Source organism: Salminus brasiliensis, chromosome 23 (assembly GCF_030463535.1).
Source record: "Salminus brasiliensis chromosome 23, fSalBra1.hap2, whole genome shotgun sequence".
NCBI classification, from domain to species: Eukaryota; Metazoa; Chordata; class Actinopteri; order Characiformes; family Bryconidae; genus Salminus; species Salminus brasiliensis.
Window position 1 is genome coordinate 31,885,380 of NC_132900.1, and position 25,756 is coordinate 31,911,135.

At 42.8% G+C, this 25,756-nt stretch overlaps 4 protein-coding genes across 7 annotated transcripts in view; 1 reads left to right on the top strand and 3 right to left on the bottom strand.

Annotated features, from left to right (window-relative positions):
• porb (P450 (cytochrome) oxidoreductase b) overlaps nt 1-14,084 on the bottom strand; it is a 28,722-nt gene extending 14,638 nt beyond the window's left edge. The window contains exons 1-2 of one of the 4 annotated variants that reach the window (XM_072668912.1): nt 14,015-14,084; nt 8,369-8,558 (exon numbers count right to left, since the gene is read on the bottom strand). In XM_072668912.1, the coding sequence (XP_072525013.1) occupies nt 8,369-8,544 (176 nt within the window). In that variant the 5' untranslated portion in view covers nt 8,545-8,558; nt 14,015-14,084. Of the gene's footprint in view, nt 1-3,236; nt 3,789-8,368; nt 8,559-13,706; nt 13,761-13,873 lie in introns of those variants that run through there. The other 3 variants (XM_072668911.1, XM_072668913.1, XM_072668914.1) reach the window with 3 other exon arrangements.
• A 1,875-nt stretch (nt 14,085-15,959) lies between these two features.
• Nucleotides 15,960-21,541, top strand: sbds (SBDS ribosome maturation factor). Its single transcript, XM_072669128.1, has 5 exons — nt 15,960-16,144; nt 17,578-17,707; nt 18,439-18,639; nt 19,873-20,037; nt 20,793-21,541. Exons 1-5 carry the CDS (start codon nt 16,017-16,019, stop codon nt 20,919-20,921), a joined length of 753 nt encoding a protein of 250 aa, XP_072525229.1. The 5' UTR covers nt 15,960-16,016; the 3' UTR covers nt 20,922-21,541.
• On the bottom strand, nt 21,184-22,521 carry LOC140546013 (claudin-4-like). Its single transcript, XM_072669129.1, has one exon. It carries the CDS (start codon nt 22,451-22,453, stop codon nt 21,797-21,799), a length of 657 nt encoding a protein of 218 aa, XP_072525230.1. The 5' UTR covers nt 22,454-22,521; the 3' UTR covers nt 21,184-21,796.
• A 1,035-nt stretch (nt 22,522-23,556) lies between these two features.
• On the bottom strand, nt 23,557-24,189 carry cldnj (claudin j). Its single transcript, XM_072668431.1, has one exon. It carries the CDS (start codon nt 24,187-24,189, stop codon nt 23,557-23,559), a length of 633 nt encoding a protein of 210 aa, XP_072524532.1.
• Nucleotides 24,190-25,756: the final 1,567 nt, after the last annotated feature.

The window sequence follows — 25,756 nt, forward strand, 5'->3', positions numbered from 1 at the left end:
GACAAATAGAAAAGGCTCATTAAAATGTTAACCGAATTAAGAGTTGACCAGCATTTTGCAGCCCGTTTACAGATTTCTGAGCAAATAAACCACTGCTCCAGAGACAAGGTCTAATAGGTTATGATCAAATTCAATAATAATCATTTTTAAATACATCACAACATAACTTTTTTGTAAGTTAAAAAAATAAATAAATAATTTATTATTATATATATTTTTTTAAAATACAAATTTATTCCGCTCTTAAAACATCAGTCTTTTTATATACACTGGATACAACTCTAAAAACTACAGCAAAAATAATTCCTAAATTAGATTTTCCTAAATTAAATCAACTAAATTAAATCTACTAAATGCAATTTTAAAAAATGACACATCAATTCTCATGTCCAGAGTTTCTTTAATCAAGCAAACTTAAGTTTAATAATTTTATGGGCATTCTTTCATGATCCCAAACTGTTAAGGGAACACTAATGAACAAGTGGAGTGCACAGAAGACCATGACATAGGATATTTTATTCATTTCTGATGCTTGGAAATGGTGAAACTATTAGGACAGACTGAGCATAGTTTCTTTTATTGTTTATTTATTATGTAAAAAATGAATGTAAAATTAGCAAGGTTGCAAATCCCATGTCGTTTTCATAACCTGCTTCTAACAAGTCATTTTAAACACTTTAAATACTTTTGTAATGTAGAAACGCAAACACTTCTACCTTCCAACCTGAATAATTTCAGTACACCCCCCAGAACCAGTTATATATGTTATATGAGATTTTATCAAAGCATTTGTACTGTTAAATGTGTTACTGAAGAAATGAGCCAGTTTTCTCTAAAGCACATCAAGGGTCGGTGACACACAGGTCACCTAGGCCTCTAATGAGCACGATCTTAGAATTGAGTATTTTAACTCTACAGGTTGCGATGATCATTGTGACCAAAATAAAATAAATTGACAGCATTTTTTTTGTAAAAAAACACCCATTTTAATTTTTAATGGGCCATAAAAAGGGTTTCAGTGCAACCACAGTCAGTCAAACACCACTGAACTGCGGCTTCTACAACACAGCCAAATTTCCCAGCCACACGACCACCTGTGAATTGTCATAATGATCACCACACACTTAACAGGAGAGCAACAATTACTCAGAGAGCTCATCTGACGAGCAGCATAACTGAGAATGCCTGATTATGAAGGGGCAGCAATATTGCTCAACATAATGCATTAAGGCAACAACAGTCTTTCACAGAGACCTACAAACACACACAGCTGTCCAGAGCTCACACCAGAAAGCCTGAGAGAGGGCGAAGAGAACGCAGGAGCCGATCTTACTTTGCAAATGCTAACTATATCAAAAATGAGCTGAATTAAGCTAAAACATGATTAAATTGCTGTTTATTTTATTGGATGGGGAAAAACAACAACAACCAACAACAACAACTGAATAACTTCATGCACCTACTCATTCATGCAATAATCTTTTTGGCCGATAATGCTGCAGCAGTGCAACCCAAAAAATCGTGCAGATATGGTTTAAAGGCTTCAGGTAATGGTGACGTCAACCATCAACAAATGAGGGGGAAAACATGTAATCTTGGCAATTTTGAGCATATTGTGACAGTACTGGTTTGGGTGTTTCTAGAACGGCTGATCTGCTGGGATTCTGAGCACAGAGTTTCTCAGAATGGTGTAATAAAGAAAACCTATCCAGTGAGCAGCAATTCTGCAGTTCTGCAGACGGAAACAGCTTGTTGATGGTATCTCAGATAACTGCTCTGTACAACTGCGTGAGCAGAAAAGCATCTCAGACTGTACAACACATCCAACCTCGAAGCAGATGGGCTGCTGCAACAGCAGAAGACCACGTCAGGGTCCACTTCTGTCAGCCAAGAACAGAAAGCTGAGGCTGCAGTGGCTCAGCACAGGCTCACAAACACTGAACAAGTGTAGCCTGGTCTGATGAATCTGATCAATCCTCAATCCTTGGACCCAGCTTGCCTGGTGGAGGCGGCGGTGTACTGGTGCAGGGAGTGCACAATTTGGGCTCATTAACTCCAATCAACCATCTCACGAAGACCACAGCCTATGTGAGTATTGCTGCTGACCATGTGCATCCATTCATGATCACAGTTTCCCCATCTTTGAACCATACTCCAGGTCACAAATCAGAAGGCGTCTCAAGCTGGTTTTCATGAACATGACAGAGTTCAGTGTTCTCTCTCTCCATCCAGATCCATCCTGACAGAAAAGTCACAGCAGAAAAGCACACATTGGAAAGATCCCTGGATAATCATTCAACTTAGTGCAGACAATAAAAGCAGTGCTCTGCACAGATCATACATCAACCTCTGTGTGTTTATCCAAACTGACCGCAGCACAGGACAAGAGATGGTCATTAGTTTGCATACCAGGTCCAGCTCTGGAATATGCCCACTGTGAGCACTCAGGAAGAGGTTTGTACAGTCGGGAGAAGAACTGCGAAGAGAACTTGCCATTTCAGTCTCAGACAGACTTCTTTACCTGTCTAGATTAAACCGCCTTTTTCTTTTTAAATACGCAATATCACTGCTGTTGGACCAAAACCTTGTATATCAAAACAGCAAACCAGCAGCTTTATAGGAGAAGGAAAAAACTTCCAATAGAAGCCAATGAGAAAAGACTTTATCAAAGTCATTTTCAGAGCATAACACTACTCAATTTCCCATTACGAGGAGAGTGAGATACTTAATTGGATTAAAAGCAGCACAGTACTCGTCCTCTGAGTAGGTTGCATCAATAGTTTTTGATGTTTTAGTTTGCTGCTACTAGAGAGGTTTTACCTACTTAAACTTATCAAACCTGTCTGAAAATAAAATAGTCATTATTTACATATATTTTCCATATATATATGGCCATGCCTCTTTTTCAACTGCTGATGGGTCATAGTGGCAGCGTCTGAGTCAGCAACAGCAGCTTCGCGACATATCCTCTTTCGTACAGTATCTCAATATTCTGAACCATAACCCCTGACTCAGGATGTGTGTTGCATCGCAGGTTCTTGCTCATACAAAGCCCTAATTGTATCATATCTGGTCACATGGTTTCCTCCTACATGTAAACACACAAGCTTACATAATCACTGAATCAACAGTTGGCTCAGTCCAACCGTTTCACCCGAGAGTCCTCTTTCATGACCACACAGGAATGCACCATGAGAGAACCCCCCTGGGAAGAAAGCGGTAGGTTAATAACCCACCTGTCTGCGGCAGCAAGCCGGTCCTCCGGAAGAGAGAACACGCAACCCATAGCTTCAAAGAACCGGGACGAGCGCAGAGGCACCACAACAGGATACAATCCACAGGGGAAAAAATGGGCATCTACACATCACCATCATTTGCATGACGTGTACAATAGTTTCCTCCTCATGTCTACAGAGAGAGCGAGAGAGAGCGAGAGAGAAAGAATCCTGAAAGAATCGTGCGAATCAAAGGACAGACCCAGCTGAGCGGAAATCTGAGGGAAAGGAAAGGAGGCCTGTTCCAAACTGTGCAGATGGTAGCGAGGTTCACAACTGGACGGGGTGTTCCCAGAAGAGTAAATCCTGAAAAAGAACCCAGGAGTCCTCCCACATCCCTAGGGCGAGTATTCCTGACTGCAGGCTTGCCAGAGTCTTATCCCAGCATCCGGAAACATGGAAGACGTCTCTCCTGTACTTCACTGATGACAACCAGCCAAGATTGGGAAGACGAGGCTTTGGAGAGAGAGAGGAACACCGAGCAGCATCAGAGTGTACGAGCGACTGTTCAGAAATCGCTCCCTGCGTCACTGAGACTCTGACGAAAGGAGCAGGCTCTGTGCTTTCTATACTCACTCGCTCACTCACTCCCCCCACCACACACACACACACACACACACACACACACACACACACACACACACACACACACACACACACCATCCACAGGCGCCAGCAACATCTGGCAACCACAAAGACTGTTATAGTGGGAAAGAAACTTAAGACTCCTTAATGAAACGTCCCATAAAAGCAGCAGCAGCCGGCGAGCTGGCGCACACCAACGCTCCGATAAATTCCCAATCACTCAAAATCTAAACCAAGAGGACCTCCACAGATCCTGCCCCCTTTTTCCAGCATTTGTGCCCTTCTTTCCATCCGGCTCAAAGCAACCCCCCCCCCAAAAAAAAGCACAATGTCTGCAGTTCTGTAACCGTGGCAACAGTTGTAAGAATGACAACGTTGCCGCATTTGTACGAAGAAGAATAATGAGTGAATACCCCTGCGCTTGGACGGCCGCCCCTCACTCGCATTAACCCACGCTGCCCATTGGTGGACGGACAGACGTGGACTGCCATGGCAACCTCATCTGTCATAAAAGGACTCCTCCAGTGACGAGCCAGGCTCCGCGCCATTCAGGGAAGCGGCGAGAGCAAATTAGAGATGGTCTCAAACGGAGAATGGAAGGACGGGAGGGAAAAAAAAAAAAAAAAAAACCCAGAATGGAGGGCTTGTCTTTCGGCTCAACTTTCCACCTTTAGCGAGGCAGAGAGAAAGCGCTGGCTGGCCTTTTACTCTCACGCTCTCCGGGGAACATAAAAAAAAGAAAAAAGAAAAACAAGATTTTGGGACACAAAAACTTTGAGGGGGGAAAGGAGGGGTGTGTGTGTGTGTGTGTGTGTGTGTGTGTGGGGGGGGGGGGTGCTGGGTACACTCTATACAAGATGCGCCGTCTTTCACGAGCACAGTTCAGGAACAAGAACGGAAACAGTATGGGGGCAGGGACTGGACTGGACCCAGGCACAAACCAAAGTTTTCACTCGAGCCATTCCTAAGAGGCCCAAGAGAATATGTGGTTTTAACTTTCCTGCATACCCTTCACTGCAGCCAGACAAAGAGGGAGAGAGTGGGCGAGAGAGAGAGAGAGAGAGAGAGAGAGAGAGAGAGAGAGAGAGAGAGAGAGAGAGAGAGAGAGACTTGCTTCAGAGCAATGCTCTCCGCTAGTGGTCATGTCTGCGTGCTTTTTCACATGTATTCAATGGTCTTGCATCAAGTACATTTAAATAAATAAAAAAACACAATTAAAAAAAAACATTATATACATAATTTATTTATTTATTTATTTTTATAAAAGGGAGAACCAGTTCCTGTTCCAACCAACCCCCAGGCTCTGAGAGAGGATTTAAAACTGAAAATGCTGACTGACGCTCACACACGCTGTTAATATATTGGCCAACATCTAGCCATAAAAACCAATCCACTGTATTCTGTCCATGTCCAACAGCCCCACTATAATAAACAAGCAATAAGTGAGTACACCGTGAGATCGGTACAGGAACCTCATGTTATTGCTCTGACATGACCAGATGTTCACATATGTGAACAAAATAAAAATCAATGAACCTGATCTTGAGATTAGCAGATTATACAGAGATTGATATATATGCAATATACGAGCTCTGAGCAATAACGAAGACAGCTTATTACTGTAGCTTATAAGTGTATAGTATGTCTGTGTGCAATATTTAAAAGATGTGTTTACTGAACTAAGTAAATGAGGTTTCCAGGATATGCCATTATGAGCCATCAGTGCTCTGAAGTGTAAATATCGCAGAAGACGAGGACATAAGAGGATTTACTGCTTTTGATGTCCAGCTTCATTGCATCTGAAGAACCAGACAAGCCATGAGATCCTCTAATGCATCAGATTAGTTTTGCTTGGGGAGGTGGGCTGACATGGCTGATTTGAAAGGGACAAAAAAAAACAAAAAAACAAAAACAAAAACAAAAAAAAAAACACAGCAAAACACTGGTGATAATTACATTAGCCTCCTCCCAAAGGAAAACCTATCCCGCCCAAAAGATCTAAGTCCCGCCCTAAGATCGTCTAAGTCACAATGAGAATTATTTTAAAGTGGCAAATGAAAAAAAAAAAAAAAAGAAGAAAAAAGATTGCGTGAGACTAGGACTACTCAGAGTAAAGCAACAGTCTCAGCAGAAACCAGGCGGTGATTAGGACCAATGGCAAATGGGGGAAGGTCTCGGAACAAACGAGGCAAAGATTAGGTCCACCAGTAGTCAGGGGAAGGTCTCAGACGAAACGAGGAAGTGATTAGGACCGCCTGCAGCCAAGGGAAGGTCTCACGACAAACGAGGCAATCATTAGGACTAATTTAGCCGGGGACAGCCTCACAACAAACGAGGTGGTCATTAGGACCAATGGCAGTCAGAGAAAGGTTTTTGAAGAAGAAGGGAAGAAAAAGGCAGCAATTACGCCCAACCACAGTCGAGGGAAAGGGCTCACAAGAAAAGAGGCAGGAATTAGGACCAATCAAAGTCAGGAGAAGGACCAATCACAGATGGGGAGGGCTAGAGGAGTGAGGCAGAAAGCATAATGGTTATGTTCTGAGCCAAGATAAGCTGCATTCATCCTCGGAGTCTCAGCATTTTCTCATCTCTCATCTTCCTAAACTGGCCTTTAAAGGCACATGAATATAAGAGAACACCCAGACCCTGGCTGTAATCCTGAAAAAATAAAGACTGATTTTAGAAATTCTTCACATTTCCTGCTGAAACATCCCTTTACTCACATGGATGAACTGCTTTGGTGCTTGAAACTGATTTACCCAAGGCATAGCTTCACCGAAGCCGTGGAATGGACGAATGCAATAGTATATAAACGGTGAGGGGCAGAAGACGAGTTTCTGAGCGTCCATTGGTCAGATTCACACAAACCCATAAATGGACACACAAGTCCACAGACTCCAGAGGGTTAACAGCAGTCAGTACTCTAAACAGGGCTTAAGTTCATCTGTAATATTGACCTTTGGGTCTGGGAGAGTACAAATCAATAATGTAGCCAGAAACTGACCCTAACCTCAGTCTAGTAGAACTCACCTTTACGTTCTCTGAAAAAGACACCGTATACTTTTAGATCATATATAATCAGAGTGCAACACTCCACACTGACACATTCAGGAGGATTCTGGAGTCTGAGCTTAAGCTTCAAATGGACTTTTAATACTGTGTGTATTGTATGTCTATCTAACTGTACACTCTTAAAAATGAAGGGGCTTTAAATGGAGAGCATTGCTGCAGAACAATCACTTATGGTTCCATAAAGAAGGTGAGGAACCTTCAATCCAGTTCATCAAGGTTCAACAAGTTCATCACATTTACACATGTCTATTATGAACATGGTTCTTTGTGGAAGCAAAGTGGTTCTTCTGTGGCCCAGGTCTTCAAATCTGGACCCTGAATGCAGTCTCCAGTCCTGGATTTTGTTCTCATTGGAAGTTAATGGAACAGTTCATGAAATTGATTGCCCAGATAGTGTCACGCCCTCCAAGAACTACAAAATTCATTATTAGAAGAACTCTGTTCTATGGAATCACCACAAAGAACCAATTGACCACTTTTTTAAGTGCATATTTCACACATGGAAACTCATGAGCGATATTAAGGTGACAATAAACCATCATATGACAATTTCAGATTTTTTAAGCTGCTGTGAGCTTGTTTAGCTTTCCTGAGCTGAAATTGTAATACTTTTTACCTTTTTGTGAAAAAAGCTAAGCGCGCCAAGGCAAAAAAGGTCAATCTGTACAAAATCTAGTACACACTGCACTCTAAGACTCCAGATCTATTATAAACAGAGTTTGTTTTTTTAGCAGTTTTGCCAAATATTAGTGTTCTACTGGCTGGTGCATTGTGCCACTGTGTTGCACCATAAGACCTTTGCTAAGCTCTCAATAATTGCAGTCCACACAAAAAAAAATGTTACAAAACAGTCTCAGACAATGACCATTCACACACATTAACCTAATTTCCTAATTATTTTTTTCCTCATTTTTGAAAAAGAAGAAATTCCAAATTTGAGAAGAAGATGAAACCAGCCACTCCGCCCGCTATACGTGGCTCTGCAATTTTGCCAACAAATAATTAAATAGATTGGAAAGTCATTTAAATGTTGAGATTTTCACAATATGTGGCTGGAAATTCAGGCTCCACTGGTTTAAGTTTATAAAATAAAAAGGCATGCATCTGATTCAATGACTGTGGAAAACATGGATCCTGAGCATGGTTCTCTTCCATAAAGCCGCCTTCTTACAATAGAGCAGAGTAAGGGTTAAAACTTGATTACTGAGGGGAGAGAAAAAAATTATGGAGATGGGCGGAGCTACATACATCATACTGCAACCGGCCAGCAGAGGCGCTAGACCTGCGTTTGCTTCACTTTTGGGAAACGCTGCGCTGTCCATGTTTTCTACAGTCACTGGTCTGCTTCATCAGCATCAATCACAGTTATCACAACTCACCCCAGTACTCAGGTCAGTCTCTTTAGGTCACAGATCTAACGAAGGGTCAACACTTACGGAGTTTCCAGCTTCTTAAATTCAGGGATGGCCTCAGTCTTCTTGCGGAACATGACCCAGTATATGAACAGGCCCGCAATGAGGGAGAAGAGAAAGATGTCCAGGTTACTGAAGAAAGGCTCTCCATCTTCCATTAGCTCAGGCCGGGTTGAGGCCTCTGTCTCAGCATCTGCCATGGTTGCGAGAAGCTCTGAAAGACCAAAAGAACTTTGTCATTTTATAAAGTAAAAATAAACTATGCTCAAATAGCATGAAATCGCTACCCCAATATTCATATCAGCGAGAATAACATCAAGAATATGTGAAGCGTGAAACATATTTAAATGAAATTCACCTGATATTTATATATACACATTTATATCACCGTCATATCACAGTTTCTTATGTTTATCTTATAAAGTGGACAAACAAATCACCAGTCAGTAAGGCTGGGGACGGTATGACCCACAAAAAATAATAATTGCAAAATGTATTTAACATTTGACAGTTTTATGGTATATTAATTTATTTACATATTATTGTATTATTTATTCTTGTCAGTAAAACTGACTGCAATATTTTTTAGTGTTGAAAACCAAACCAAATAATAAATATATAGATAAACTAGTCATTACTGCATTCTAGCCTACTTTCTCTAGCAACACACTACGGTGCGTCTATTACAGTATGTAAGAATCACAGACTGCAGGTATACTATACTAGATCAGCACTAGCAGTCAGTAAAGCACTATTTTAGGTAGTAAAACAAATGGCGCACTGTATTAAAACATCAATTAAGATTAAAATAAACATCATACTGGCTGATTTTATCGGTTATCTTTTTTATTATTCTTATTTATTAAAAAAAAAAAATGTTCAAAAATATGGTCATCATGCCACTACCCAGTCGTAAATTAACTTCAACGTGCACACCATCACATCTTTTTAATAATTAGCCACATGTCTTTTCAATCAGGTCCTTTTGTGCAGAACATGAGACGGCTGCATTCCTCCCTCTATCGGAGAGGACCGACCCCATTGTGTGGGGAGGGAAGGAGACTCTTGTGACCATGAATGAGCAACTAGGGGTGTTTCACAAACCAGTAGCACATAAGGCTCCCATTTACAGATTAACTACCCTGAGAAAGCCTGTGGTGATGGATACTGAGCAGAAAACCACTGAAACCGTTGTGTGGCGGACAACAGGCACTGCTGAGCTGATTTTAAGTAACGTGCGAATTTGAAAACCGATAAAGAAGATGAGGAGAAACGATTAGGAGAGCAGAACAGACCTCAATTTTATACTTCAGGACGTCTAACTGCCCTAATATTTCCCACGTCAGTGGGTCATGCTGCTTTCCATCAGCGGCCGGAGTCAGACAGAGCACAGTCATGTGATGTTGCGATGTTGGTCAGCACAGGGGCCTGTTAGCTGTTGTATCGGCGCTGTCCAACTTCCCATTTTATCTGCTTGTCTATCAGCTACTGCTTGCTAAAATTGAAGCCTGGAGTCAACGCTTGCTAAATACCAGTAAAAGCATGGCTGTTTTCACACCGCCGCTGATCTCAGTGGAAAGGTGAGCCCTGTGGGTGAAGTTTGTCTAGTTATGCTTTTTACCAGAACAAAAATAAACACGGATTCAAAGCAATCAGATAAAATTAGGGCAAAGCGTAAGATGTTTATGGACATGCTGATTGGTATGAAAGGATTAAAACTCTGCACTTCCTTTTTTCCTCTGCATTGAGAGCTCAGCGTGACGCGTCTCAGAAATCTTGCGCAAGATACAACGACCTGGTTTTCAGTCAAACATTACGCTTAGTCATGTTTCAGAATCCATTAGTGTTGGGTCATATATGGTCACACTTTTAATATTTAATAATATGCTTTATAACCCTGATACAGTGTCCACAAACTTCTGGCCATCCTAGAAGAGTGTTTTCTATTGGGTTGTCTTCTCACAGATGTAGAAGTTAAAGTCTTATGTCTAGTAAGCGAGGTGGGGCATAAACATAACAAGTCTACATATATAACAAGGTTTTAAGGAATTAGCCCATCTTTCAGCTCGGGTTTTCGGTTATGCCGGGCGTTTGCGGGTCCCATTGTGTCATTTCCCATTTACCGAAATCCTCGTTATCACACAACCCTATTTTTTTTAGGTTACTGTAATATAATCCAGAATTCAGGACAAATCTAATTGGGGTCAGCAAAATTCCTCTCACTGATCCGGTGGCATTTTACCCTGTTTTTCCTGGTCTATGAAACGGCACCGTGGGAAGAATAATTCCTGATCACCTTGCCAACAGCAGCCTAGTACCTTTGGCAACCATTCTGTAGGACACCCTGTGCTGCTCTCTAGAGTCACTTACAGTCTCTATGCAGAAAGAAGTGCAACAACAAGCCACAGTAGATCCAGTATCCAGACACACCTTCTAATTATTGAATTAAGATACTTTAAAGAGCACCTGTGTGTGAACACACACAGCTTTTATAACCACGATAGGGTTCAGCATCTTGTCGATCTCGGCAGCAAATTGGATATCTGATGAAAACGAAGGAAAAAAAAGAATTTCTATTTCTTGCTCCTGGGCTTCCCCTACTGTCTAGATATGTAATTCATGCTTTGAGTCACCCCTAAAGAACAGGCTGTACACATGCATTTCTGGACAAGCTGAGAGCTGCAGAAGCGTCACTGAAAGGTAGAGCAGCATGTGGACTGAGGGGGTAGAGTAATACTACAGGATTGGACACTAATATGACTCTATGGGTTACGCAGCGTTACGCTCACAGTTCTGGAGAGCGCCGTCCTGCTCGCTTCACCAGAGCTCCATAGTGCAGTTAGCAGCGCTCCGAGCCCGGAGTAGCAGCGCTAGAGACGCTGTCCTCCCTGATACAGTCAGTGGAGCAGCACCGTGATCCTGAAGCTGCTGAGTTAAGGTAACAGTGCTATTAAAAATAGCTCATTTTAAACTTTAGCAGCTTTAAAAGCTTTTAAAAACATTTGACCAACAGTGCCATCACAGGCACTGCCAACAGAAATGTCACGACCTTTGGCTTATTTTAGGACAGCACAGGTTGTGGAGCAGTAAAACTATGTTCTTGGGAGCAAGAGAGCTCCATCCAGTACTTCTGGCGTGAGCTGGAGTGGAGGTTGTGATCATAACTAATCATCTCAATTAATGCTGATCCTCTCAGCAACGTGTTCAGCCAAGAAGACAAGATGACAAAGTCCTAAACTAAAATTTCAGAAGAAACACTGGACAAGCAGATGTCTACAAACATCTGGACATGTGGTGAAATCCAAACCTTCACACTAAAGTCGGATGCCACAAAACACAGGCTTAAACAGTTCCAACACTGAGATAGCCAACAAATAACCGGTTCAGAGGAATGTGCCTGGCCAGCATTAACACAAGGCTGACGGCTATTCAGTGTCGAGATAAGACAACGGCTACTATATGGTTACATAAAAAGCCTAAGTGTCCTGACCATAAATAATATCTTATCCTGGGCTCAGAGCAGATACCCAGAGAGTCCCATAACATGGAGGTAATAATTAAGAACACCATTCAGATGCTGGAGGTCACTTCTGATGGGACTGTAAAGGAGAGCTTTTCAGTCACCAACTAATCAGCCATCAAATTAGCTTTTTTCCTGTTTGTGGAGAAAAGAAGAAGAAAAAAAAAAAAAAAAAAAAAAAAAAAAAAAAAAAAAAAAAAAAGCACTTCCTTTTTCCCTCTGCATTGAGAGCTCAGCATAAAGCCCTGACAGACATCTTACGCAAGATACAATGACTAAGCTTAGTCATGTTTCAGAATCCTTTACAGTGTTGGGTCATATATGGTCACATTATAATTTATTCTAGTTTTGCCACTATTTGTAGTTATATATTTAATAATGTGCTTCATAACCCTGATACAGTGTCCACAAACATCTGGCCATCCTAGAAGAGTGTTTCCTATTTTGTGTTGTCTTCTCACAGATGTAGGAGCGAGGGGGGGCATGAATATAACAAGTCCACACTGTTACGTAACAGTTTGGGGATTTTGGAATTAGCCCATCTTACAGCTCTGGTTTTTGGTCACGCCGGATGTTTACGGTTCCCTTCATTGTGGCAACTTTGCTTTTCAGCCACCAAGTAATCAGCCATCACATTCACTTTTTTCTGTTTTTAAAACATATTTAGTGCCATTTCCATCTGATACTGTACTGTACAAAAACCTCAGATATCTGCCTATCCTTCTAGCTACACTACATGTCCAAATACTTGCATTCAGCTACTTTAAGTTGAACACATTGCTGACACAGATCGTCTAATCCCTGTAGAAAAGGACTGCCAAAAGAACAGGATAAACATCATAAAAGCGTTCGGTGTGGCGCAACAGATAACACCACTACCTGCCAGTCAGCTGCCACACCATGTGGGAGACTGGGGTTCGATTCCCGGTCTGGATGACTGTAATGCGCTACATTAATAAGAGTCCCTGGGCCAGACTCCTAACACTGCACTGACCCGCCTCTGTAATACCAGTTACTGTGTAAGTCGCTCTGGATAAGAGCATCAGCTAAACGTCGTAAATATAAATAAACACTTTATTTACAGATATGTTGTTGCTCAACACTGTAAAACAAAGGATCACCACTTAAAGTTAGATGTTCTGCCAAGGACAGTAATGGTTCTCTGACTGTAAAGTTGTGCAATATGCAAAGCTGGCAGAGCTACAGCCAATAATACAGAAACATTGACACGACATTCAGTTTCCAACCTGCTGAAAAGCCTAAACAGGTAAAATCAAAAATAAAAACAACAATAATAATTATAATAATAATAATAAAGACTGAAACATTTCTTGAATTTAATAACTCATTATTATGGAGTCAGATTCTCAAATAATAATAATAATAATAATAATAATAATAATAATAATAATAATAAAGACTGAAACGTTTCTTGAATTTAATAACTCATTATTATGGAGTAATTTCAGTAAAGTATCCATTCCCTCGGTTTAATAACAACTCGTTCCCTCGAGTTAACAGTTTCCTCAGTTAAAGAAATGTTATAAATCATACCCTTGCCTTGGACTAATGTTTATGATTTAATAAATCTGAGGTAATCAGCAGAGCCGGCTCCCCCAGTCTACCTACAGACAGCTCCACTGGACAGTCTGGCGGCTAAACGCCTTAAATAAACACTTTAAAAGCTTTAAAAAGTCTCTAAATGTGATTAAAGCAGCTCTATAGCTACTCCAGAACCCCTGTAAACGGTAGCTAAGGAGAACCGGGACGTTTCGGAGACGTTAGTCAGACAGCTAGCTTAGCTACGCTAACTCGACACACACAGGCGGCTCATATCACCACCTTCCGGCCCGCGCTCCTCTGCCTCACCCAGCGGCCAGCGGCCAGCGGCCTGCCCCGGGGCGGCTCGCCAGCTCGGGACTCGGAAGGCCGGAATAAACAGCAACAAGCGGACCGACGTGCTTCGAGTGAAGCGAACAGCCCGAGCGGCTACAAGCGGAGTGCAGTACCTCAGCCGTGCGCAGCTGCTGCAGAAAGCGCCGTCTGCTCTCAGGACCGCTGTGGGAAGTGTGTGTGTGAGTGTGTGTGAGAGTGTGTGTGTGCGTGTGTGAGAGTGTGTGAGAGTGTGTGTGGACGCCCCGGAGACTCGCCTCGCTCCCCGCTCGCTCCGCGCGCTCTCCCCGCTCCTCAGCCTGACCTGCGCGGTACACGCTGTGGGGACGCCTGACGTCACGGCCGCCACATACAACGCCAGACGAGTCCATCCTGCGCGCAGGGGGGGGGGCGGTTCACACTCCTCACGAATTAAGTGTCTGACTGGATACTGAGCGAAACTTACATGTTTTAATAATAATAATAATAATAAAAATCACACGATTATTCGTTGACGTGCCGTCATTCGGACTCGGTTCTGTGTTTTTAAACATTACGTAAAGTGCGTAAACCCGCCGGTCCTCACAGTGGGCGAGTCCCCGGTTTTGTAATGGCATTAGGCAGCTCCGGATTGGTGTCGGTCGTGAATGCACGTGAATTAAAAGTCAAAGTGCAGCGGGCAAGAGGTCAGGGTTATGCAATCACCCCCCCAAACAGAACAGCCTGTCTTCATGACCCTGAAGCTTCGCTGCTCCTTTCACTCACCATAAACTCACTCTCCCCCACAAAGAGCAAGACCCGAGTATCCACCCAGATACACTACATGTCCACATACTTGTGGACACCCCTTCTGATGAATGCATTAAGCTACTTTAAGCTGCATCCATTGCTGACACAGATGTGCAAATGCACACACAGCTTGTCTAGTCCCTGTAGAGAAGAAGTACTACCAATAGAATAGGACTCTCTGGAGCAGATCAACATCATGACCCTATTGGCACCATGCTGCCTAATGCCAGGCGTGGGCTAGAGGGGTATAAAGCCCCCCAGCATTGAGGAACTGTGTTCTCTGGAATGATGGTGGAGGAGCTCCATCCAGTACTTTCGGGAGGAGTTGGGAGTCTACAGTCTACTTTGTTTATTATGTTTCATGTGAAACATGTGCACAAAGACAGATGCCCTGTTTGTGTAATATGCAATAATAATATACAGGTTTTGTGTTTTTTAAATGTTGAAAAGAATGCTTCATATTTAACTTTGACTTTTAGGGTTAGTTCCTCGACAAGACAGATCAGATGTGGTAAGATAAGTTATTTAAGAGGCTGTGTTCACAAACACTTTCCTAAAAAAACATACAAACAATAAAAGTTCCTAAGAATTAAATCCCAAATTGGTGCATAAATAATAGGTAAACAGAACCACACACACAAAAATAATTAAATCAGTAAAGAAGATGAAGAAGTGATGGTGGAGAAAACATAATATAAGAAGATTGTCGTGATGCTGGAAACCATCATGTTCCTGATGTAGAATTGATTCAGACATTTAAACTGCTCACTTTAGAGGCTGACCTTCATACCTTTTACAGTTTGGGCCCGAGACCAGGGTGAGGCTGTTATAAGGTAAATAAAATATTCTAAAACATTTTTCTTTAGAATATTAATTGTTCTTAGAATTTTCTCAAGACACTTTTTGTGAATCCACACCCTGCTTCATTAAAGATCCTTTGATCACAGAGAAGCTGCACTTTAGGAACATTGTATGCCTTTTAACGTTATATATTACAAACTTCATTTTCAACTCATATCGTAAAATATTTGAAAAACATTCTGATAATAAATTAAATTAAATCAAATTAAATTAAATTAAACCCATTTAGCCCAATGAAGAATGACCTTTCACCTCCGCGCAGTTCTTAGACAGACTCCAGCCCAGCAGGGGGCAGCACTGGCGTGTGAGCAGCCCAGCAGGGGGCAGCACTGGCGTGTGAGCAGCCCAGCAGGGGGCAGCACTGGCGTGTGAGCAGCCCAGCAGGGGGCAGCACTGGCGTGTGAGCAGCCCAGCAGGGGGCAGCACTGGCGTGTGAGCAGCCCAGCAGGGGGCAGCACTGGCGTGTGAGCAGCCCAGCAGGGGGCAGCACTGGCGTCTGAGCAGCCCAGCAGGGGGCAGCACTGGCGTGTGAGCAGCCCAGCAGGGGGCAGCACTGGCGTGTGAGCAGCCCAGCTTCAGCGGAGAGCGGCTCATAAGAAGAAGCGCGGCGGGCGCAGCTGAGCGGGGAGGATGTCCATATTTACTCCAACAAACCAGATCCGGCTCACTAACGTGGCCGTGGTGCGGATGAAGAAGGCAGGGAAGCGCTTTGAGATCGCGTGCTATAAGAATAAAGTGATGAGCTGGAGATCAGGAGCGTAAGTGACTCGCTGGCAGGCCGCTGTTAGCTGTAGCGCTAGCTCCGCTAGCTCCGGAACACGGGCGCGTGCGGCAGCCTGCAGTGCCTGAAACGTTGGCATGACGTTAATAAAGTTGTAACGACGTAGTGACAGCTCAGTGTTTTGGTGCCTACAACGTTGGCATGACGTTAATAAAGTTGTAACGACGTAGTGACAGCTCAGTGTTTTGGTGCCTACAACGTTGGCATGACGTTAATAAAGTTGTAACGACGTAGTGACAGCTCAGTGTTTTGGTGCCTACAACGTTGGCATGACGTTAATAAAGTTGTAACGACGTAGTGACAGCTCAGTGTTTTGGTGCCTACAACGTTGGCATGACGTTGTCGTGTAGCTAACCTCTAGCTAACATGTTCTAAAGGCTAAATCGTTCAGAAAACGTTACTTTTGGTTCTTTTGATCTGTCAAGTTTTCTGAATGTTCCTAAAACGTTTTTTTTTAACGTTTTTACGTTTTCTGGGAGGAGCAGTGGTGCTCAGCGGTTAGAGCTCCGGGCTGTTGATCACAGGGTTGTGGGTTCGATGCCCGGGCTCGGCGAGCTGCCACTGTGGGGCCCTGGAGCAAGGCCCTTCACCCTCTCTGCTCCCCGGGCGCTGGAGTTGGCTGCCCACCGCTGTGTGTGTGTGTGTGTGTGTGTGTGTGTGTGTGTGTGTGTGTGTGTGTGTTTGTATGTGTGTGTGTGTGTGTGTGTATGTATGTGTATGTATGTGTGTGTGTTTGTATGTGTGTGTATGTGTATGTGTGTGTATGTGTGTTTGTATGTGTGTGTGTGTGTATGTGTGTGTGTGTGTGTGTGTGTGTGTGTGTGTGTGTGTGTGTGTGTATGTATATGTGTGTGTGTGTGTGTGTGTGTGTGTGTGTGTGTGCTTTACCTTTACCTTAAATCCTGTTTGTGAAATGCCTGCTTGACTAGTGCTAACATGCTGGTGAGCAGCTGGTTTCAACCTAGAAGTAAATCTTAATGTAATTCTGAATAAAAGTAAAGCAGAAATGTTATTATAAGATATTAAAATATGATTAAAGCCCTACCCCCCAACTTATAATAATTTAATGTTTTGTGAAATGATGTCCTACTACTGCTGCTGGTTTTACAGATGTCCTCTCCACAGCTGTACTGAGGCTGTGTTTTTCCCCTGTATTATTTTTTTTGCTTCTTATATTTCTATATTTTTATATTTTTATATTTTATTTTTTAACTTAAATGTAACCTTTATTTTATTTATTAAATTCTTTTTGCACTTTTGCACTTTATTTCATTAAGTTAAGGTTTAGTTTAAATTTAGATCTTATTGAATAGCTTTGATGTGTGCAGACTGTCAAAAAAGCATTTCACTGCAAGTTATACTGTGTATTATTATGTATGTGACAAATAAAATTTGATTTGATTTGATTAGAGAGAAAGATCTGGATGAAGTACTTCAGACACACACAGTGTTCACCAATGTGTCAAAGGGCCAAGTGGCGAAAAAGGAGGACCTGTCAAAAGCCTTTGGAACAGATGACTTAACAGAAATCTGCAAACAGGTAAGTGTGCTTTTAGGGAAGCGTAGCAGGAGAGTCCCCACTGTTAGTAGTTTTGCAGACGTTTATATTTCTGATTTAATTAAAGGTTCCTAAGCGCTCAGGTGAGAGAGATGGGACACACTTGGATACTTGCTGGAAATCACATGAACCAGTGCACTGTACCATTACAGCCTTCTGCTGGAGATCATCTGATGTGTATGAGGTTTAGATGGTGTATATGAGCTGAGAAATTGCCCAGCTGTGTTGGCCACTAGGCTTCTGGTGCTGCAGGTGATGACCCCTGGCCCTGATGATGTTCTGAAGTCATGATACAGTTACAGTATTACAGACTTCCACTATGTCCACAAATATTGAGACCTTTGCTCAATGTTCAGTGCCAGGTGTGGCTTTAGAGATATTGAGTGTCCAGCGCTGGGCTGAGGAGCAGGGGAACTGCATTCTTGGAGTGCTGGAGCTCCATCCAGTACCTTGGAGTACTGAAAGCATCCAAATATCAGTACCTGACCTCGCCAATTCTCTTGTGACTGAGTGCAGTCAGATTACCGCAGCACATATGCAGCGTGTCTGTGTTTTTCTGTTGAGGTGAATGTATTTATATTTTGTTTTTATATGTAATTATATTTGATCCGTGTAGCAGAAGCTTTGTTTTGACACTGAGGTTCTAATGTATTGCTCCTTCAGATTAATTAATTTAGGTTGTTATGATTGTGCTTGTTTTTCCCCTTTTCCAGATTTTATCTAAAGGAGAGCTTCAGGTGTCTGATAAGGAGCGACAGAGTCAGCTGGAGCAGATGTTCCGGGACATTGCCACTATTGTGGCAGAGAAATGTGTAAATCCAGAAACCAAGCGTCCGTACACCGTGAGCCTGATCGAGAGAGCCATGAAGGATATCCACTACTCCGTCAAAGCAAATAAGAGCACCAAGCAGCAGGTCAGTAGGAACAGCGGTGCCTGGCTCTGTGGGCATTATGCTTTCACGTTTATTTTAAGTTTTTGAGAAAATGTGTTTATATAGAGCACAGTTTCTGTAGCTAATCAAACATAAAACACTGTTTTTAACCTGGGAGACACAAAAAACGCTCAGTGTAAAAATGATTGCATTATTAATGACATTGATGATCTACTAATATGTATTTTTTTTGTAATTAACAAAGCATTTTCTACTGAGTTTGTACATCTCTTTAAAAAAGGAATTTAAACAGATAGATACTTCATTGATCCCAAAGGAAATTTAGCAGCCAGGAGCAGTTAAACAATGCAGCACAGTAATAAAATAAATACATGTAAATTGAAACCTAACCGGAGTGCAGTAATAAAGAATAAAGGATGAATAATGTATCAGCAGATAAATGACAGTACTGAATAAACATGAGTGTATACTGCTATACACGTGACATTTGTAAAATATACAAGACTTTAACTGTAGGGTGTTCTCTTTAATCCTTAGAGCCTCACCAGGTTGCCAGCAGCCGGGTTACTCTCGTATTAGTTAAATGATTGCCAAATGTCCATCATTTGTCATAAAGGGATTAGGTGAAATCGAACTCCTGGGACTTTACTTAAATAGATGAGCACTGAATGACTTCTTGGCCGCACATATTTAACCTTTTAATAGTCATCTCTAATCTTGGTAATATTGTTTTTTTTTAAATTAATTAAACATATTTCTATTGCTGTTTGATTTATTCTTGACTTTCACTTTATCAGTAACATCGATTTGAATCCAACAGCCAGTGCATCCTAATTTCCAGCTGATTCGTTCCATCACCCCTATAGGCCATTATAAACAGTGCTAGTACATACACATACATTGTTTCCTGGAATAAAGCTTGTGTGGGATTAAAAGATGTTTAGGACCTATTGACACTTTTACACAGTGGGTTATAGGAGATTATCTGGGGGGGGATTATACACATTTCAAATCTGTCGGTTCTTAACATGGTGTTGAAATTTCATGATGAATGGATCAATAGAAATGCTCCAAAATGGCTTATTGACTTACATTAAAAGTTTAAATGTATTTTAAATAAATATATAATTTTCATTTTATGCTTCTGTCATTAAAATGTGCAATGTGGATCCCCAACATCTAAGCTAGAAACTGAAAGCGTATCCCATCCCTGATCACCAGCAGGTAATCTCAATGGAATTTGATCCCCTCTAGGCACTTGAAGTCATTAGACAGCTGAAGGAGTCCATGCAGATTCAGAGAGCTCACATGCGACTTCGCTTCACCCTGCCAGCCAAGGAGGGCAGGAGGCTGAAGGACAAGCTCAAACCCCTCCTAAAGGTGGTGGAGAGTGAAGACTTTGATGATCAGCTGGAGATGGTGAGGGTCTTGACAGGGTGTTTTTACCCCTGTAACTTGTTTAATTTTCATACAAGTATCTTAGAGTAATCTAATCTCCTCTAATCTTATGACACACCTGTCTGCATGCTGTTGACTTTCCTGTTCTTAGGAAGCAAATAAAACACCTTCACTTCCCCTCAAACACTCCTATAGAAGACCACAGGCAGGCAAGAGCTGAAGTAACTGGCCTTTGGCTGTTGATTGAAGGCAGACAGCTTTTAAATACAGATGTTTAAAGATTATGGTCTGCATTAATCCACCATATAACGCTGGAGTGGTAGATATGGGGTTGGACATGGATTCCATCTACAGTCATGCACTGGAATTCACACTCTGAGTCACCCCTAAAGAACAGGCTGTACACATGCATTTCTGGACAAGCTGAGAGCTCCAGAAGCATCACTGAAAGGTAGAGCAGCATGTGGACTGAGGGGGTAGAGTAATACTACAGGATTGGACACTAATATGACTCTATGGGTTATGCAGCGCTACGCTCACAGTTCTGGAGAGCGCCGTCCTGCTCGCTTCACCAGAGCTCCATAGTGCAGTTAGCAGCGCTCCGAGCCCGGAGTAGCAGCGCTAGAGACGCTGTCCTCCCTGATACAGTCAGTGGAGCAGCACCGTGATCCTGAAGCTGCTGTTACAAATGCAGCTTAATGCTGCTTTAATTACACCATCAGTTTGTTTTCAGCAGCATACGTCTAAAATGCCTTCCCTCTCTCTTTCCCTCTTAGGTCTGTTTGATCGATCCGGGCTGCTTTCGGGAGATAGACGAGCTGATCCGCTGCGAAACAAAGGGAAAAGGCTCAGTGGAGGTGCTGAGCCTCAAAGATGTGGAAGAAGGAGATGAGAAGCTAGAATAGCCAGTCTGAGTCTGCATCCTTATCCACCACACTAACCAAACGCATATTCAATATTTTTTGTGGTTTATTTTCTATGGAAACTGATTTAGTCAGTTTATTAACTTACGACTGGGTTTAATGAAGCCTTCAGCAGCATTTGTTGAAGAATCTGGTTTTGCAGTGCTCAAGACCAATAGTTTTGGTTGACTAGTATAATTGTATACTAATAATTTACATGAGTAAGAACTTCCACAGCTGTGTGAGGCTTTAGTAAATCTTCCTTAAAAGGTTTAAGAAAAAGCAGCTATTTTGAGCAAGGGAATAATTCAACTCAAATCACATAAGGGGTTTATTTTTTCTGTGAAAATTGAAGTGATTTGTGGACTTGACGGCAAGACAGACTGTGGACTGACTTATTGTATTCAATTACGAGCACATGTAACAGACAGAACAGACAGTAGCTGTTTACCTTTGATTAGGTATCCGTACTGATGAACACTGGCTTATTTATCCAGCTTGCCTTCCTTAAACACGTGCCGCAGTATCCGCCTTTAACAGTGCAGCTTGTGCTACTGAGGTAACGTCCAAAATATTTACCACTGTTTACAGAAATGAAAGAATAAAACACAAAATTGATCAAACCTCCTGCCTCTGTGTGCTGCGTCCACCTTCTTCAGAAGGAAGTTGATGTTGATGACTTGACGTTTTAAACATGGCCAACAGAACCAGATGCATTACTAAATTATATAGGCTATTAAGAATTTTAGTTTGTTTACAGTCCTCAAAAAGAGCTGTTTCAGACTAACCGATCAGAAAGGCAGTGTTTCATCACGTACGTACAAAACTCCAACAGAAATATACAGAATTCCCAACATGAAAACATTCAGTGTTCTCTCTCAAATGGGCATAGTAGTCTGTCTGTATGGGCTTGGATTGAACGCAGCGCTATGTATAGCATACAGTGGGTCCTGTACCTCCGGCTCTGCCCCACGTGTGGGTCCACTTTGTTCCGGCGGGGGTGCCTTACAGCAAAAGACACACAATACTCCTCCCCCAAGCAGAACCAACACTGTTCCTGTCCACCCTGTGTACAGAGCTGCTCCACAGTCCGTGGTCAGATGAATATCGGTGTCCAGATTGTTGTTTGTGGCATGAGTGGCCCAAGCCACCACTACCAGTAGAAGCAGCCCCACTACGATGAAGACCAGTCCAGCAGCTGCCTTAATTTGCATGCGCTGAGGAAACTTTACAAAACCTACCAAGTAGATGAGTACCGGGAAGATCCCTGCTACAATGGAGGCGATGAGCAGGGCTTTCCAAGAGCGGAAGAATCCAGACAGGGACAACAAAGACATGTAGAAGTTGCAGTGCAGGCTCCCTTTGCTGAGTTCCTGCCAGTTCAACCAAACGCCGTCCCAGTACAAGACAAGAGTGTCTGTGTTGTTGTCCACGGTTCCAGTCACATTCCACATGGGCAAGAACCTGGTCAAGATGGCGCAAAGCCAGCCTGTGAAGGCCAGCCCAAAGCTGGATAGCTCGACCCACCGTTCCATGTTCGACTTCAGCTTAGGAAGGAAGCAGAGCTGATAACTGACTGTAGGGGGAAACCAGTCGCTCTGGATTCCAGCTGTGGGTGTGGAGGCTGCGCAGTGTTCGCCCGAGACACTGGGGATCACTTTTCCTTTTTTTCTTTTCTTTCATGGTTTCAAAACAGTCCCTATTTGCTTTCAGCCTCTCTTTTTTTCCACCCAGAGGCCAAGACAATGATGTCAGTGTGACAGCAAGCTCCTCTTTTGTCCTGTGAGGAACTCTTTGTGAGACACAACGTTGTGCTTGAAACGTGAAGGCATCAAGTATGAAAAATGTAACCAAATTTTATTCAGATAGGAAACACTGTTAAAACAGACAGCGCAGGCATATTACAGACAACACTGTGCTCAGGCGCGTCAGACCGTGTTCGTGTGAAGAACCTTCTAAAGAAACGTGCGGTTATTCAGCAGTTTAACAAACATGGAGCCTGTCTTCACCAGCTGTTCTTAAGAAGACATTTCTTCTTAAACCCAGCTATACGCAGTTTTCACAAAGACTTTTCTTACACTGTATTAATGAATAGACAAAAGTATTGGGACACCTACACGTTTCACCTACAGGAGCTTTTTTGACGTCCAATTCTAACCCCATAAGCATTATTCTGGAGCTGGTGCTCCTTTGCTCTCAGCTCTAAGAGCAGCAGGTCTGGAGCTCTGCTGCAGTTACTGAGTCAGTTGGAGGCTTTTCTGCACTCTGCTCTGAGCTCAGCACTCGGCCCTGACCCCGCTCTGTAACTTTACGTGGTCTGACAGACACTCGGTGGCTGAGCTGCTCTCTGTGAGCTGTTCCTCCTAAACTCTTCCACTGTTCAATAATAACACCACTCACAGCTGATGGAGGAAGATCTAGGAGGGAGGAGATTTCACCAGCTGACTTGTTGTTGGTGCAGCGGTGTCTCCTATTACATACAGAACCACGCTAGAATGATTGATTGATTAGAAGGTGTGTCCCAATACTTTTGTCCACATAGCGTATTAACTGCAGTTGAAAAAATATGTACATTTGTTTTATTTTTTGGCCAAAAAGTGATCCACTTTACTCTGTTCATGATCTTAAGACTAGAACCTCACACATAGTTCCTGAAAGCATAACTGCTGTGGGTTCCTGACTTTGCCGAGGTGTATCTGGTCGAGTGTTTGGCCCTCTGTGGTGGACAGCTGGTGCAGAGAACTGCCCCTCCGATTAGCAAGAACCCTGCAGTCACCCAGCCCACATAGATCGCCGCCCCCATCTCCCTCTTCAGCGCCTCATGCACAATAGGGTTGTGGAAGTCCCTGATGATGGAGTCGGCCGTCCAGGACACAGGCACCACGGTGGTGAGGCCCGAGAGTATGAAGGTGATTCCAGATGCCACCACAATCCGGGCTTTGGCCTGTGGGTTACTCAGGCAGTTGGTGCAGTCGGCCCCGAGCAGGAAGATCACGAAGGCCAGGCATGCAAGCGCCATGGTGGTGACTACAAGGCCACGGGAGGCCTGCAGCGAAGGGTCTAGGTCCAATAAGGCGTCATATAACTTGCACTGCATTTGGCCTGTGCGCTCATAAACGCAGGTCATCCACAGGCCCTCCCAAAAGACCTGCGCCACCACAATGTTGGTGCCGATGAAAGCAGTTACCTTCCACATGGGCAGCGCGCAGATGATGATGGTGCCAGCCAAGCCTATCATGGACAAGGTGATGCCCAGGACCTGCAGAGCCATTGAGGGACCTGCAGAAGGAGAGAGAGAGAGAGAGAAACAGGGCTGAGAAACGTCTAGAACCACATTTTGAACAGAAAGGTTCATCCAAGGATCCCTCGACTTGAAGGCAACACTCACTAGGTTCCATCACTAGATGGCAGTGTTGACTAGAACATGGTGTGTCAGATGTTCAGATGTCAGAACTGAGTGTTCAGCTGTGGTCCATCAGGGTATAAATGGTCTTTCAATGCATTCTGGTCCACATTTAGCTAGTGTAGTGAGCTACGATGCTTACTATAAATTCTGAGTGCATTGTGGGAGACTGTAGTGCCCTCAAAATTCTACCTAACGATTCGGACGCTTAGCAGGGGCATTGTATGGGGGGGTGTTTGGTCAATTCTAAGGCCCTATGATTGACAAGGGCCCTAGGAATGTATCTCATTAATGCCCTAAAATGTTTTGGTCATTTTGGTGTGGACGGAGGTAAAAGGAACTTTATGAAAATGCTAACATCACAAAGCATGCATATTTCAGGCTGAAATTCATTAAAGCTACAACATCTACATGCAACTTGCACAGTACACTACCTAGAGAGCAGTGTGTCATTTGGGATTATTGGGTTTTCTTCCTCCTTTGTTATGATTTGGTGCCTCTCCTAGTGAGGAACTACGCCCCCTACAGGGCTAGCATACATATGCAGGTTTTTCATTGGAGGGAAAAAAAATACCCAGATTCGTGTGGACGGAGTCTAAGCAGGGGGCGCAACAAAGTGGTCTGGAGGTCTTCAGGATGAAGCTGGACACCTCTGGCCTAGGCTTTTACAGACTTTTTACATTACAGACCAATGAAAAAAGCAGCATAATATTCAACACACTGAATCAGAACTGTACTTGATAGCTGACATCAGAAATGCCATTTACTTTTGTCACCCTATAACCAGATGGTCCAGATTTTTGAGAATGAGATCAGTGAGTTTGTACACAGCAAGCTGCTGTTGAGTCACTGCTCGAGCTTCCTCCTGGAAGCTAATAGCCTCTTTCGCAATTTATGGATTAATATAGATTAAATGTGTCGTCTGAGTTATAAAAACCCCTGAAAAGACAAGGTGAATTCATCTCAAGTCTGATCCATGTAAACAAATCTGATAACATGGTTAAAACTGTTCTGCTGATGGGACAATTACTTCTCTGATGTTCCCAAATAAAAAAAAAATAAGGCCTTCATAATTCATTGATCAACTTTAAATCAATGTGTGAGGATGGTGGTGTTTTGGTAACAGTTTTGAAAACGGTCTTTAAAAGTACACATGGTACCGTAAAGGTGTGGGCGGGCTGGAAGAGTGTACTCAGACTTTCCTTGGCAAACAGGTTTTGTTGTGTACTGACCTTAAGGGAGGAAACCTACAGCCCTCTGCATCCAAAAAGGAACGGGATTAAAATGTCTTTAATATTTAATATTTAAATGAAAGGGTGTCTCACAAAAACAACACTGTCTTTGGTGCTTAACTGCAGTATATATTATATTTTCATTATAATTGCATTCACAATTATTGTGTAAATTATCATTAATGCAGGACATCTTAGATGTT

Excerpts from the sequence above, each read along its gene's own strand:
- sbds (XM_072669128.1), top strand. The coding sequence starts at position 16,017 with ATGTCCATATTTACTCCAACAAACCAGATCCGGCTCACTAACGTGGCC. Across the intron at positions 17,708-18,438 it reads TAACAGAAATCTGCAAACAG|ATTTTATCTAAAGGAGAGCT; the intron begins GTAAGTGTGCTT and ends CCCCTTTTCCAG. Across the intron at positions 20,038-20,792 it reads TTGATGATCAGCTGGAGATG|GTCTGTTTGATCGATCCGGG; the intron begins GTGAGGGTCTTG and ends TTTCCCTCTTAG.
- LOC140546013 (XM_072669129.1), bottom strand. The coding sequence starts at position 22,453 with ATGGAACGGTGGGTCGAGCTATCCAGCTTTGGGCTGGCCTTCACAGGC.
- cldnj (XM_072668431.1), bottom strand. The coding sequence starts at position 24,189 with ATGGCTCTGCAGGTCCTGGGCATCACCTTGTCCATGATAGGCTTGGCT.